The 15,121-nt window shown below is 44.1% G+C and overlaps 1 protein-coding gene across 5 annotated transcripts in view; it reads right to left on the reverse strand.

Moving 5' to 3' along the window:
* LOC110504622 (transcription factor COE1-A) overlaps positions 1–15,121 on the reverse strand; it is a 135,606-nt gene that overhangs the window by 107,460 nt on the left and 13,025 nt on the right. For all 5 annotated transcript variants that reach the window (XR_016491775.1, XM_036969992.2, XM_036969990.2 and 2 more), the window contains exon 6: positions 10,762–10,830. Coding sequence is in view for 4 of the 5 variants with exons in the window: in XM_036969992.2 (XP_036825887.1) it covers positions 10,762–10,830 (69 nt within the window). In the remaining variant the exon portion in view is untranslated. The remainder of the gene's footprint in view (positions 1–10,761; positions 10,831–15,121) is intronic.

Raw genomic sequence — 15,121 nt, forward strand, 5'->3', positions numbered from 1 at the left:
TGATCCCTTTTGTCTTTTCCCCTCTCTCTCAGTCCACACCCACTTCCCTTTATCCACCAAGCCGTCATATCAGCTTAGCCCACTAGGGAATCTTCCCTATCCTTGTAACCAATATCTGCTGTTTGTTTGTTTCTGCATTTCTGTGATTATTTAGTTAGTTAGTAAATAAATGATTTAGCCAATTGGTGTATGGATGATTTATAGTAAAGGCTGGGTTCGTGCAGGTAACCAACAATTTACTACGTTTGGAATGAGACTGACGTGAGGTAAAGAATATTTAATTAACAGAAGCCTAATTGACCAGTTATATTCAGAAAATTATAACTTTGTAATCTGAAGATTTTCCGTGGTGCCCCGACTTCCTAGTTAATTACATTTACATGATTAGTTTAATCACGTAATAATAATTACAGAGAATTTATTTGATAAAATAAGTCTTCACTTTTAATGATGCCAAAGACACAACAGTAGAAAGGAGGAGGAGAGAGAAGGAGAAGGTAGAAAGAGAGGAGAGAGGGAGGAGAGATGGAAGAGAGAGATGGAGGAGAGAGATGGAGGAGAGAGGGAGATGAGAAGATGTATATACTGATTTATGATAAGGGGGGCAGAACAGAACATCTAACTATCTCAGGTTGGCCTTGTTTCATCATAGACCCAGTCAGTATTAAATGGAACGTTGCGGCCCCACGAGCCTGTGGGGAAAACAACCTGTGGTTACCTTGGTTACCCAATTGGCTCACAGGAAAAAACTTGATCTTTTCAAAAGCAATTTACTTGTTGTCTGCTTGTTTTAGTCAATTACAAAACTAAATTTAAGAAAAGTACAACATCTCTAAAGATTACTTTTCAACATTGCCTGCTCTCGAGCATTCTCACTACTTAGAAAAATGTAATATTAGCCCCTTTTGACAGCTCTAACGTTAGCCACGTGAGTGCTAGCTAGCTACTAACCAAAACCAACAACACAAACAAACGGACTATAAAGCTACAAGTAGTGTGTGGAGTTACAAATTAAATTAAATATTAAATGTCTTACCTGTTATTAAAGGTTTTCCGTACTTGGACACTGGGTCCTCAAAATTTCACAGTCTCACACGCTGAATAGCCTGAAGCCACAGGGCTCATCTCGCAGGCTTTATTTCCCTACTGGGAGCAAACCGTTGGTCGGGATTTTTGACCTGGTTACATTGAACAACACAGCAGCTTTTCGGCATGTTTGGTTATTTCTCAATAACAACAAATTTACAATGAAGTTGTCTCTTTTACAGTGGGGGTCAATGGAAAACAATTTTGGTTTTCCCCAATTTGTGGGCGTGGTCGAGGTTAAGACATGAATACAGACTCGGCGTATGATCTTGATTCTAAAACGCTATGCATTCTCATCTCACTGGGGACCCAACCCTGTATATTAACATCCTCCACACACACACACACGCACACACACACACGCAAACACACACATGCACACACATGCACACACACTCACGCAAACACACACACATGCACACACACTGGTCTAAAGGGAGTTAATTAGTGGTCCCTGTGTTGATCAACGCGGTAATCCGATCAGCTGCTAATCAAGAGTCAAACTAATTACATGTTGTTGGGTTTTAGTTCAGGTTTTCAGGCCAGTAATGTTACTATACTATACTGGGAGCTATCAGCTATAGGAGATGCATGGAGTGGATGGGGGAACTCTCTCTCCCTCCCCCTCCCTCTCTCAATCCAAATCAATTCAATACAAGGGACTTTATTGGCATGGGAAACGTGTTAACATTGCCAAAGCAAGTGAAGTAGATAATAAACAAAAGTGAAATAAAGAATAAAAATGAACAGTTAACATTACACTCACAGACGTTCCAATTCTCTCTCTCTCTACCTCCTCAGTCATTTCAAGCACCAGTCCTTTACTCTCAAGTGTCACTTACAGAGTCAAAATGGGACTTGAGACAGACTCACAACTAGTGTGTGTGTGTGTGTGTGTGTGTGTGTGTGTGTGTGTGTGAGAGTCAGAGTGTAGTCAGTAACACCTCACAACTGTAAGTTGATTAGAATGTGATGGTCTGCTAAATGACCGTGTGTTGTATTGACTGAGTCAATACCATGGAGCAGCCGTAGGACCAGCTATATCTCTCCATTACAATGGATACTGTGATCAGTGATACAGTCACAGTCATTTCCTTAGGTTGTTTAGGGAGTGACAATACTAGTGTAGCTCTCTGCTCTCTAGTAAAGCACGCACACGCACACACACACGCACGCACATACACACACACACACACACACACACACACACACACACACACACAAAGAACACACACAAAAAAAGACAGAGGCAGTAGAAGACAAAAACAAAAAAACACTGAACATTCCTACAGGGTCAAACAAACACATACAATACAAGAAAGAATATGTTAGGGTTTTAAACAGACCAGGTGGACAGATTGTAGTGAGGGCTGTCTGAGCTCTGAAATGAATGATCAAATACTTACTCTGCTCAGATTTGTACAGTAGGTTTATGTCTGTGTCTAAGAAGGCCCTGTTTGCCCGTTCCACTCTCTCTCAATGTCTCTCTGTTATTGTCTCTCAGACATAGACATCCGGGACAGATTATAGACTAGATGAATGTCTCTCTGTTTCTGTCTCTTTACACTGCCTGAACTCACCTCAATCAGTTAGTCTGTTCAGTTACCTCAGATGGGCTCTCAGACAGCACTCAGCAAGCCTGGAGGAAGGTGTGACAACTGAACAGAGATGCTGCCGCTGCCACTACCAGACACACACACACACACACGTCATGCCTCGTTTGGAAAGCAAATTGAGTGCATATTCAAGGGCACGCCTCAGAAAGAGAGAAATCAAGAGTCTCTCCAGGTGTTAGCAGCATTAGACAATCACACATCAGAAGAAAGGAGAGACATCAGTGATTTAAATAGTTATTGGATCTCGGACAGACTTAGAGAATTGGAACATTATTTACTAATTTAGGTCTGATACACCCCTTCATTCCCCAGCTCTGCTCTGGCCTGATACACCCCTTCATTACCCAGCTCTGCTCTGGCCTGATACACCCCTTCATTCCCAACACACAACACAAACACAATAAAGGTGAGAGGTAAAGTGAAAGAACAATGATTAAGGAGTGGACTTCAGAGAAGAAGAGTTTTACTTATAGAGAGAGCGAGAGAGAGAGCAAGGTTGGCTGGGATGATTTAAAACAGCCTCGACCTCCCAACTCTCACCTGTCAATCACAACTCTCCCCATCAGTCCCCCAGACCAAACACGTGCACTGAACTGCAGGTCATTGTGTGTGTGTGTGTGTGTGTGTGTGTGTGTGTGTGTGTGTGTGTGTGTGTGTGTGTGTGTGTGTGTGTGTCTGTGTGTGTGTGTGTGTTTGCAAGTCAGTGCTGCGAAGCGACCAGCACCTTAGGGAAGGTCTGTCTGCATAACGATGAGCCAGCAAGTGAGATGGATGGAGGCAGAGAAAGATAGAGAGGGATAGAGGGAGAAAGAGGTCGATGTAGGTATGGAGGGAGAGAGAGAGGGGGATAGGGATACAGGGAGAGAGTGACAGAGAGAGAGAGAGAGAGAGAGAGAGGGATAGGGATGCAGGGAAGCAGAGATGCAACTTCTGGAACAGGAAGCTGCTAGCAATGACATCATTTACCCGGGAGGAGCACTTCCTGTTTGACATTCTTCACTCAAGACACACACACACTTGCCAGGAAACCTCCATCAAGACACACACACATACAAATACACCCATGCACACAAATACACACACAAACATCCTAAAACAGCTCAGACCAAAGCTGTAGTTCACAAGATTACCAATCAGAGCAAAGAAAATACCTTTTGATTTAGTGTGTGTGTGCCTATTGTCTACAGCAGAGTGATTGTTAAGTGGAGAGTTGAGTTGATTTAAGACTTCTCTGGGGTGGAGAGAGATGAAGTGTGCTGAGCTCAACTGAAACTGAAATAAATACACGTGTGAACTCTCTGCAGTGTGTGTGTGTGTGTGTGTGTGTGTGTGTGTGTGTGTGTGTGTGTGTGTGTGTGTGTGTGTGTGTGTGTGTGTGTGTGTGTGTGTGTGTGTGTGTGTGTGTTAATGAAGTAATGACCAGTGCATCACTGTGGCTGTTTTAGTAGGGGATCTCTATCTGGCTCAGTTTGTGTGTGTGTGTATTTTGTGTGCATGTGTGTTTGTGTGACTACTGTTCTGCTCCAGTGAAGTGGAAGGCCTCACCTCAGCGCTCTGAGACAGCTGCACCCCAACACCACAGCTTCAGCCTGCCCATCACTGTGTGTGTGTTCATCTCTCTTTGCATAGGGGTTTACCCCTGTCCTCCCAGTAGTTTGACTGAGCCAAGCTGGCAGCATGTTAACCCTTCACACACAGTTAATAGTGAAACTCTGATCTGATAAGTAGATGAATGAAGTTACTATATGTGCTGTGTTGGGCCAACCTGGTCTCAGGACTAGACGTAACATACTAAATGTAAATCCAAGACACTCCAATTAGTATGATATGCTACGTTTTATATGGTATGTATTCATTTGTGGATGTCCATCATCCATTTCATATGATATGAATTACAATTCGAATATGTTCCGAATTTGCAAAACGCCTGATACATTACAAATTGCAATTTGTTGTGGCTAACATTAGCTAGATGGCTAACGTTAGCTAGGCTAGGGGTTAGGGTTAGAGGTTAGGGTTACGTTAGGGTTAAGGTGAGGATTAGCGTTAGCGTTAGGGTTAGCTAACATGCTAAGTAGTTTCAAAGTAGCTAAAAAGTAGTAAGTGTGGGCAGTGTGGGCTGTGTTGGGCGGTGTGGGCTGTGTTGGGTGGTGCTGGATAGTGTGGGCTGTGTTGGGTGGTGTGGGCTGTGTTGCGTGGTGTGGACTGTGTTCGGCGGTGTGGGCTGTGCTGTGCGGTGTGGGCTGTGTTGGGCGGTGTGGGCTGTGTTGGGCGGTGTGGGCTGTGTTGGGCGGTGTGGGCTGTGTTGGGTGGTGCTGGGCGGTGTGGGCTGTGTTGGGTGCTGGGCTATGTTGGGTGGTGTGGGCTGTGTTGCGTGGTGTGGGCTGTGTTGGGCGGTGTGGACTGTGTTGGGCGGTGTGGGCTGTGTTGGGTGGTGCTGGGCAGTGTGGGCTGTGTTGGGTGGTGTGGGCTGTGTTGGGTGGTGCTGGGCGGTGTGGGCTGTGTTGGGCGGTGTGGGCTGTGTTGAGCAGTGTGGGCTGTGTTGGGCGGTGTGGGCTGTGTTGGGCGTTGTGGGCTGTGTTGGGCGGTGTGGGCTGTGTTGGGCGGTGTGGGCTGTGTTTGCTGGGCTGTAATATTTTTTTGGCTGCACTGGGCTGTGCTGGGCCATTTTGGACTGTGCTGGGCTGAACTGTGTTGGGCTATGCTGTGCTGGGCTGTGCTGGGCTGTGCTGGGCTGTGCTGGACTTGGCTGGGCTGAACTGTGCTGGACTGTGTTGGGCTGTGTTGTGCTATGATGTGCTGGGCTGTGATGGGTTGGGCTGTGTTGTCCTATGCTGTGATGTGTTGTACTGTGCTGGGCTGTGTTGTGTTGGACTGTGCTGAGGATCAGGTGTGAGGGTAGCAATAGCTAACATCAAATTAGGACAGAAAAAATATTTCCTCCTTTTCCTCTCCATCACACACACCTCCTGGATTAGAAAATAGGTCAGGTGAGAAAAGAGAAGGACAGAAGGAGAAAGGAGCACTTTGTGACATCGGATGATGTAAAAGGGGCTTTAAAAATACATTTGATTGATTGAGAGGAGGATGTACTTGCTTGCTCATTTTGCAGCACTATATTCTTATCAGTTGTAATAGCCCATTCAGTATTTCCACAAACAAGGAAACAAACTACACTGAACACCTTCCTAATATTGAGTTGCACACCCTTTTGCCCTCAGAACAGCCTTCAATTCTAAAGCCATGACCTGTACAAGGTGTCGAAAGCGTTCTGGCCCATGTTAACTCCAATGCTTCCCACAGTTGTGTCAAGTTGGCTGGATGTCCTTTGGGTGGTGGACCATTCTCGATACACACAGGAACCTATTGAGCTTGAAAAACCCAGCAGTGTTGCAGTTCTTGATACAAACGCGTGCGCCTGGCACCTACCACCATACGCTGTTCAAAAACACTTACTTTTTTGTCTTGCCCATTCACACTCTGAATGGCACACGTACACAATCCATGTCTCAATTGTCTCAAGGCTTAACTTCTTGGTGACTGGGGGGCAGTATTGAGTAGCTTGGATGAACAAGGTGCCCAGAATAAACTGCCTGCTACTCAGCGATAAAAGCTAGAATATGCATATAATTAGTATATTTGGATAGAAAACACTCTGAAGTTTCAATAACTATTTGAATGATGTCTGTGTGTAACAGAATTCATATGGCAGGTGAAAACCTGAGAAAAATCCAACCAGGAAGTGGGAAATCTGAGGTTTGTAGGTTTTCAACTCATAGCCTATCGAAGATACAGTGGGATATTGGTCATGTTGCACTTCCTAAGGCTTCCACTAGATGTCAACAGTCTTTAAAACCTTGTTTGATGCTTCTACTGTGAAGTGGGGCCGAATGAGAGGGGATTGAGCCAGGTGTCTGGCAGATTGCCAAGAGCTAGTGACACGCGGTCATGTGAAAGTTAGCTTGCATTGCTTTTCTACAGACAAAGGAATTCTCCGGTTGGAACATTATTGAAGATTTATGTTAAAAATATCCTAAAGATTGATTCTATACATCATTTGACATGTTTCTACGACCTGTAATATAACTTTTTGGACTTTTCATCTGACCTTTCGGCTGGATTGCACGCGCGTTTGGATTTACTTACCAAACATCCTAACAAAAGGAGCTATTTGGACATAAATTATGAACTTTATCAAACAAATCAAACATTTATTGCGGAACTAGGATTCCTGGGTGTGCATTCTGATGAAGATCATCAAAGGTAAGTGAATATTTATTATGTTATTTCTGACTTCTGTTGACTGCACAATATGGCGGATATCTTTTTGGCTTGTTTGGTCTCTGAGCGCCGTACTCAGATTATTGTATGGTATGTTTTTCCGTAAAGTTTTTTTGAAATCTGACACAGCGGTTGCATTAAAAATCCTTCCTTAACATGTTTCCTCCCCTTCATATACTGATTGATGTGGATTTAACATTTGACATCAATAAGGGATCATAGCTTTCACCTGGATTCACCTAATCAGTATATGTCATGGAAAGAGCAGGTGTTCCTAATGTTTTGTGCACTGAGTGTATGAGGCTGGAACAGACTCAATTATAAACTGGGTGGTTTATTAAGCCCTGAATACTGATTTGCTGAATGCCGTGGTTTATCAGACCATATGACATGGGTATGGCAAAATATTTATTTTTACTACTCGAATTAGGTTGGTAACCAGTTTATAAGAGCAATAAGGCACTTCGGAAGTTCATGATATATGGCCAATAAACCGCCGCTTTGCGTCATGCATAAGAATGGCCCTACGCTGTGGTAAATTGGCAAAACACCACGTTTGGGCCTTAACGCTTAATTATAGAGTACCAGTCAAAAGTTTGGAAACAACTACTCATTCAAGGGATTTTCTTTATTTTGACTATTTTCTACACTGTAAAATAATAGTGAAGACATCAAAAGTATGAAATAACACACATGGAATCATGTAGTAACCAAAAAAGTGTTAAACAAATATATTTTATATTTGAGATTCTTCAAAATAGCCACCTGTCACGACTTCCGCCGAAGTCGGTTCCTCTCCTTGTTCGGGCGGCGCTCGGCGGTCGGCGTCACCAGTCTTCTAGCCATCATCAATCCACTTTTCATATTCCATTTGTTTTGTCTTGTCTTCTCACACACCTGGTCTCAATATCCCCCATTACATGTTGTGTATTTAACCCTCTGTTCCCCCCATATCTTTGTGTGGAACTGTAAGTGCATGTGCACGTTTTCTCTGGTGCGCGACGGGTTTTGTACCAATTTGTTTATTGTTCTGGTTTCCGGTGGTTTTATGAATAAAACTGCTCCGTTGATTACCCAGTTTTGCTCTCCTGCGCCTGACTTCCCTGCTGCCAGTTACGCAATCCCTCACACCACCCTTTGCCTTGAACCCAGCTTTGCACACTCTTGGTATTCTCTCAACCAGCATCATGAGGTAGTCACCTGGAATGCATTTCAATTAGGAGGAGGTGTGATGATGTCGGGGTGCTTTGCTGGTAGACTGTAAGTGATTTATTTAGAATTCAAGGCACACTTAACCAGCATGGCTACCACAGCATTCTGCAGCAATACACCATCCCATCTGGTCTGCGCTTAGTGGGACTATAATTCGTTTTTCAACAGGACAATGACCCAACACACTTCCAGGTGCTGCATCAGATGACCTGCCCTCCACAATCACCCAACCTCAAGATGGTTTGGGTTGAGTTGGACCGCAGAGTAAAGGAAAAGCAGCCAACAGCATATGTGGGAACTCCTTCAGGACTATTGGGAAATAATTCCAGAAGCTGGCTGAGAGAATACCAAGAGTGTGCAAAGCTGTCAACAAGGCAAAGGGTGGCTAATTTAAAGAATCTGAAATATAAACTATATGTTGATTTGTTTAACACCTTTTTGGTTACTACATGATTCCATATGTGTTATTTCATAGTGTTGATGTCTTCACTATTATTCTACAATGTAGAAATATGAAATAATAAAAAAATAATCCTTGAATGAGTAGGTGTGTCCAAACTTTTGACGGGTACTGTAACATGGCAACTTCCCCTTCTTCAACTTCTTTAAGAAACAGTCTTATAACCACTTCTCCAATGCTGTACACCAGCCTCTCTCCTCTCTCCCCTCTCCTCTCTCTTCTCTGCTCTCTTTCCTCTCTCTCCTCTCTCTCCACTCTTCTCTCTCTCATCTGCTCTCTTTCCTCTCTCTCCTCTGCTCTCTTTCCTCTCTCCTCTCTCTCCTCTCTCTCCCCTCTCCTCTCTCTCCTCTGCTCTCTTTCCTCTCTCTCCCCTCTCCTCTCTCTCCTCTGCTCTCTTTCCTATCTCTCCTCTCTCTCCCCTCTCCTCTGCTCTCTTTCCTCTCTCCTCTCTCCTCTCTCTGTTCTGACTTAGAATATGTGGACAACTACAAAAACAACTACAAATACCTAGGTGTCTGGCTAGACTGTAAACTCTTCTTCCAGACTCATATTAAACATCTCCAATCCAAAATTAAATCTAGAATCGAGCCTCCTTTACTCACGCTGCCAAACATACCCTCGTAAAACTGATTATCCTACCGATTCTCAACATCGGTGATGTCATTTACAAAATAGCCTCCAACACTCTACTCAGCAAACTGGATGCAGTCTATCACAGTGCCATCCGTTTTGTCACCAAAGCCCCATATACCACCCACCACTGCGACCTGTGTGCTCTCGTCGGCTGGCCCTCACTACATATTCCTCACCAGACCCACTGGCTCCATATCATCTATAAGTCTTTGCTATGTAAAGCTCCATCTTATCTCAGCTCACTGGTCACCATAATAACACCCACCCGTAGCACGCGCTCCAGCAGGTATATCTCCCTGGTCACCCCCAAAGCCAACACCTCCTTTGGCCACCTTTCCTTCCAGTTCTCTGCTGCCAATGACTGGAACGAATTGCAGAAATCGCTGCAGTTGGAGACTTAAATCTCCCTCACTAACTTTAAGCATCAGCTATCTGAGCAGCTTACCGATCACTGCAGCTGTACACAGCCCATCTGTAAATATCCCATCCAACTACCTACCTCAGCCCCATATTGTTTATATTTACTTTTTTGCTCTTTTTCACACCAGTATTTATACTTGCACATCATCATCTGCACATCTATCACTCCTGTGTTAATTTGCTACATTGGCCAATTTATTGCCTTACCTCCCTTATCTTACCTCATTTGCACACACTGTATATAGACTTTTTATATTGTATTATTGACTGTACGTTTGTTTATTCTATGTTTAACTCTGTGTTGTTGTTTGTGTCACACTGCTTTGCTTTATCTTGGCCAGGTCGCAGTTGTAAATGAGAACTTGTTCTCAACAAGCCTGCCTGGTTAAATAAAGGTGATTTTTTTTAAGGACAGTACAGGCTGGAGGTTCAGCTTGTTTCACTGAGACTGATACAGGTACAGTACAGGCTGGAGGTTCAGTTTGTTTCACTGAGACTGATACAGGTACAGTACAGGCTGGAGGTTTGGCTTGTTTCACTGAGACTGATACAGCTACAGTACAGGCTGGAGGTTCAGCTTGTTTCACTGAGACTGATATAGGTACAGTACAGGCTGGAGGTTCAGCTTGTTTCACTGAGACTGATACAGGTACAGTACAGGCTGGAGGTTCAGTTTGTTTCACTGAGACTGATACAGGTACAGTACAGGCTGGAGGTTCAGCTTGTTTCACTGAGACTGATACAGGTACAGTACAGGCTGGAGGTTCAGTTTGTTTCACTGAGACTGATACAGGTACAGTACAGGCTGGAGGTTCGGCTTGTTTCACTGAGACTGATACAGGTACAGTACAGGCTGGAGGTTCAGTTTGTTTCACTGAGACTGATACAGGTACAGTACAGGCTGGAGGTTCAGCTTGTTTCACTGAGACAACTCAACATAACAACTAAGACTTGACAGAAGCAACCCTGAGCTGCTCAATGCTCATCACACACCCTGGCACACCTTCCTCCTCTGTACAAATCACTGGCAGCACAGGGGTGGAGCCTGCTTACCTGTCAATGATGACGGGGTCAGAGGGCGTCTCGTTTCTGTTGCCACAGCTCTTCTTATCACAACACCGACTGAGAGAGGGATGGAAAGAGAGAGAGAGAGAGATGGGAAAGAGAGAGATGGGAGAGAGAGATGGGAGAGAGAGAGAGAGAGAGAGGGGAGAGAGATTATGGAGAGGAGAGAGAGAGGGGGGAGAAAGAGAGAGAGAGAGAGAAATAATGAGAGGGAAGAGAGAGATAGGGAAGAGAGAGTTTGGGAGAGGGGAGAGAGAAATATAGATAGGAAGAGGGGAGGGAGAGAAATGGGGAGAGAGAGAGATGGGGAGAGAGAGAGATGGGGAGAGAGAGCGATAGGGAGAGAGATAGCGAGAGGGGAGAGAGAGAGATGGGGAGAGAGAGCGATAGGGAGAGAGATAGCGAGAGGGGAGAGAGAGAGATGGGGAGAGAGAGCGATAGGGAGAGAGATAGCGAGAGGGGAGAGAGAGAGACAGAGATGGGGAGAGGAGAGAAATGGGGAGAGAGAGAGATGGGGAGAGAGAGCGATAGGGAGAGAGATAGCGAGAGGGGATAGAGAGAGACAGAGATGGGGAGAGGAGAGAGATGGGGAGAGAGAGAGATGGGGAGAGAGAGAGATAGGGAGAGAGATAGCGAGAGGGGAGAGAGAGAGACAGAGATGGGGAGAGGAGAGAGAATGTGTGTTCAATCAAAAAGGTGCCTAACAGATCAGTCAATCAATCAAATCAACATAGTATTAGTAAGTAAGGTGAGGTGACTGAGGTTATCAGGAAATGCTGGGACAGAGACAGCTTCAGGTTCAGAACTCTCTGAAGCCTCCGGGGCTCTATTCTCAGTTAGCACCATGTCTCTATTCTGACATCATTAGAAAACCAGACATTCTATCTTCTCTATTTCCCACAAGGACTCTTTCTCCCCCTCCCTCCTTTTCTCTCTCCCTTCCTACCTTTCTACCACTCTCTTTCTCAATTCAATTCATTTTAAGGGCTTTATTTCGAATGGGAAACATTGCCAAAGCAAGTGAAGTAGATAATTAACAAAAGTGAAATAAACAATAAAAATAAACAGTTAACATTACACTCACAAAAGTTCCAGAAGAATGTAGACATCAAATGTCACATTATGTACAAATAGTACAAGCTAAAAAATAAATAAACATAAATATGGGTTGTATTTACAATGGTGTTTGTTCTTGGTTGCCCTGGTTGCCCTTTTCTTGTGGCAACAGGTCACAAATATTGCTGCTATGATGGCACACTGTGGTATTTCACCTAATAGATATGGGAGTTTATCAAAATTGGGTTTGTTTTCAAATTCTTTGTGTATCTGTGTTATCTGAGGGAAATATGTGTCTCTAATATGGTCATACACTGGGCAGGAGGTTAGGAAGTGCAGCTCAGTTTCCACCTCATTTTGTGGGCAGTGAGCACATAGCCTGTCTTCTCTTGAGAGCCATGTCTGCCTACGGCGGCCTTTCTCAATAGCAAGGCTATGCTCACTGAGTCTGTACATAGTCAAAGCCTTCCTTAAGTTTCGGTCAGTCACAGTGGTCAGTTATTCTGCCACTGTATGTCTGTTTTTTAAAATTAACGTCTTACCGCTACCATTCCTTATGACCGAAAATAACTTCTGGACATCAGGACTGCGATTACTCACCATGGACTTGCAGAATCCTTTTTTTATTTAACGAGTCTGACGAGCCTGACGCGAACGATATACTGCTTTCTTGGGAACAGGCCCAGATCCCATTGATTTGCGTGAAGAGGAAGAGGAGAAAAAGGAGCCAGAGGGCGGGCTGCCTTCTGGGAATCCGTAGGGGATCGAATAAACCCCACTTCCTTCCATTCTGCTAGCAAACGTGCAATCTTCAGAGAATAATATCGATGACTTACGCGCAAGATTAAACTACAAACGGGGACATTCATAACTGTAATATCTTATGCTTCATGGAGTCGTGGCTGAACGACGACACTATCAACATACAGCTGGATGGTTATACACTGTACAGGCAGGACAGAACAGCAGCGTCTGGTAAGACAAGGGGCGGCGGACTATGTATTGTTGTAAATAACAGCTGGTGCACAATATCTAAGGAGGTCTCGAGCTATTGGTCACCTGTGGTAGAGTATCTCATGATAAGCTGTAGATCACACTATCTACCTGTATTTTTCGTAGCTGTCTACATACCACCACAGTCAGAGGCTGGCACTATGAATGCATTGAATGAGTTGTATTCTGCCATTTGCAAAAAAGAAAACGCCCACCAAGGGGTGGCGCTCCTAGTAGCCAGGGACTTTAATGCAGGGAAAATTAAATTTACCAAATTTCTATCAGCATGTTAAATGTGCAACCAAAATTCTGGACCACCTTTACTCCACACACAGAGACAGCTACAAAGCTCTCCCTCGCCCTCCATTTGGCAAATCTGACCATACTTCTATCTTCCTGATTCCTGCTTACAAGCTAAAATTAAAGCAGGAAGCACTAGTGACTAGATGAATAAAAAAGTGGTCAGATGAAGCAGATGCTAAGCTACAGGACTGTTTTGTAGCACAGACTGGAATATGTTCTGGGATTCCTCCAAGGGCATTGAGGAGTACACCACATCTGTCATTGGCTTCATCAATAAGTGCATCGATGACGTCGTCCCCACAGTGACCATACGTACATTCCCAAACCAGAAGCCATGGATTACAGGCAACATCAGCACTGAGCTAAAGGATGGAGCTGCCGCTTTCAAGGAGTGGGACTCTAACCCGGAAGCTTATAATAAATCCCGCTATGCCCTCCAACAAACCATGAAACAGGCAAAGCATCAATACTGGACTAAGATCGAATCGTACTCTGATGCTCGTCGGATGTGGCAGGGCTTGCAAACCATTACAGACTGAAAAAGGGAAGCATAGACGAGGGTTAATGTTTGAAAAACTTAGTCAGCAGCATGGAGTAAAGATTCCTGCTGCGGCAGGGTGTTCGGTGGAAGAATGTAGCTTAGCAGTTGCCGCTATCATTGGGTATGAGAGCATAAAATCAGCCTAAAGGACGAATAGCATTGTGGTGATATTCTTAGATTCCATTGAAAAGGTGAATATGATAGTTGAAAATGGTGTTGTATTGCACACTCGTTTTCGGGACAATAACGTACCAAATACACAGATGTGAGTATTTCCTCTTATGAACCCGGCAAAGAAAGTTATACTTTCTAAAGTGCCACCAATTTTTTAGAGATGAAGTGTTGGAGCGAGAGTTATCTCCATTTGTTAGAGATGAAGTGTTGCAGCGAGAGTTATCTCGTCATGGTCAACTTGTATCTACAATAAAAAAGGTTATTTTTGGATGCAAATCTCCTTTCCTGAAACATGTCGTATATCATAAGTGCACATGATTTAAAAAAAGGATACTGACGAACTGAATTTAGCATTCAGTTTAAGATTGACAGATTTAATTGTGCTCTATGCTTTTACTGAATCAATTACAAACTTTGGCTGTGGGAAGAGTGGGACATTTGGTATGTTATTGTCCCGAGAACGAGCGTGCAGACCCCGGAAGCAGCTCTAGTGTTGGTGCAGCTAATGCACCACCGCAAAGGGATGAACATGCTAAGGGTTCAGGGGAAGGGAAAAGTTGGGCAGTTCAGGGGAAGGGAAAAGTTTGGCAGTTCAGGGGAAGGGAGAAGGTGGGCAGTTCAGGGGAAGGGAAAAGGTGGGCAGATGTGGTTGTAAAAGTAGGAAAGGAGAGTGGTGTGGCTACAGGGGCTTTTACGGTGGATCAGTGCAAAGAGGGAGGGGAAACAGCTGGAAAGAATTGGAAGTCAACTGGAGATTGAAATTAAGGTTCTCATTCTAAGAGGAAGGTAGAGATTGATAAATCAGTTGAGGATGAACAGGAAGTAGAGATTGATTAATCAGTTGAGGATAAACAGGAAGTAGAGATTGATAAATCAGTTGAGGATAAACAGGTTGAAGTGATGGTGCTATTTCCCTCGGGAGGATAGTGAGAGTGAGTCATCTGACGCATCACAACAAAACAGCGAGATCAATGGGGTGGAAGGGAGGTGTGGGATTGAGAAGGTACGTCAATTTCTGAAATTGACAAAAGAGAAGAAATATATGCAGGATTATGTAACAGATGTTTTTCCTGAAAGTGATTTGTTTATTGAATATGCAAAGGTTCTGATGTCAAAAATAACGCAGGGAGGTTTGACAAGCCCTGAAATCGCTAGACTGAAGAAAGTTGACGCGAGAGTAACAGGTGATTTAAATTCGAAAGGAAATTAAAGAGTTCAGTCGTAGCCTTAAATCTGTAAAGTGATGTGTTTTCTGTCTCTTACTCTGTATTTGTATTTTGT

This window comes from Oncorhynchus mykiss, chromosome 25, assembly GCF_057628025.1.
Source record: "Oncorhynchus mykiss isolate SJ-2025 chromosome 25, ASM5762802v1, whole genome shotgun sequence".
NCBI lineage: Eukaryota > Metazoa > Chordata > Actinopteri > Salmoniformes > Salmonidae > Oncorhynchus > Oncorhynchus mykiss.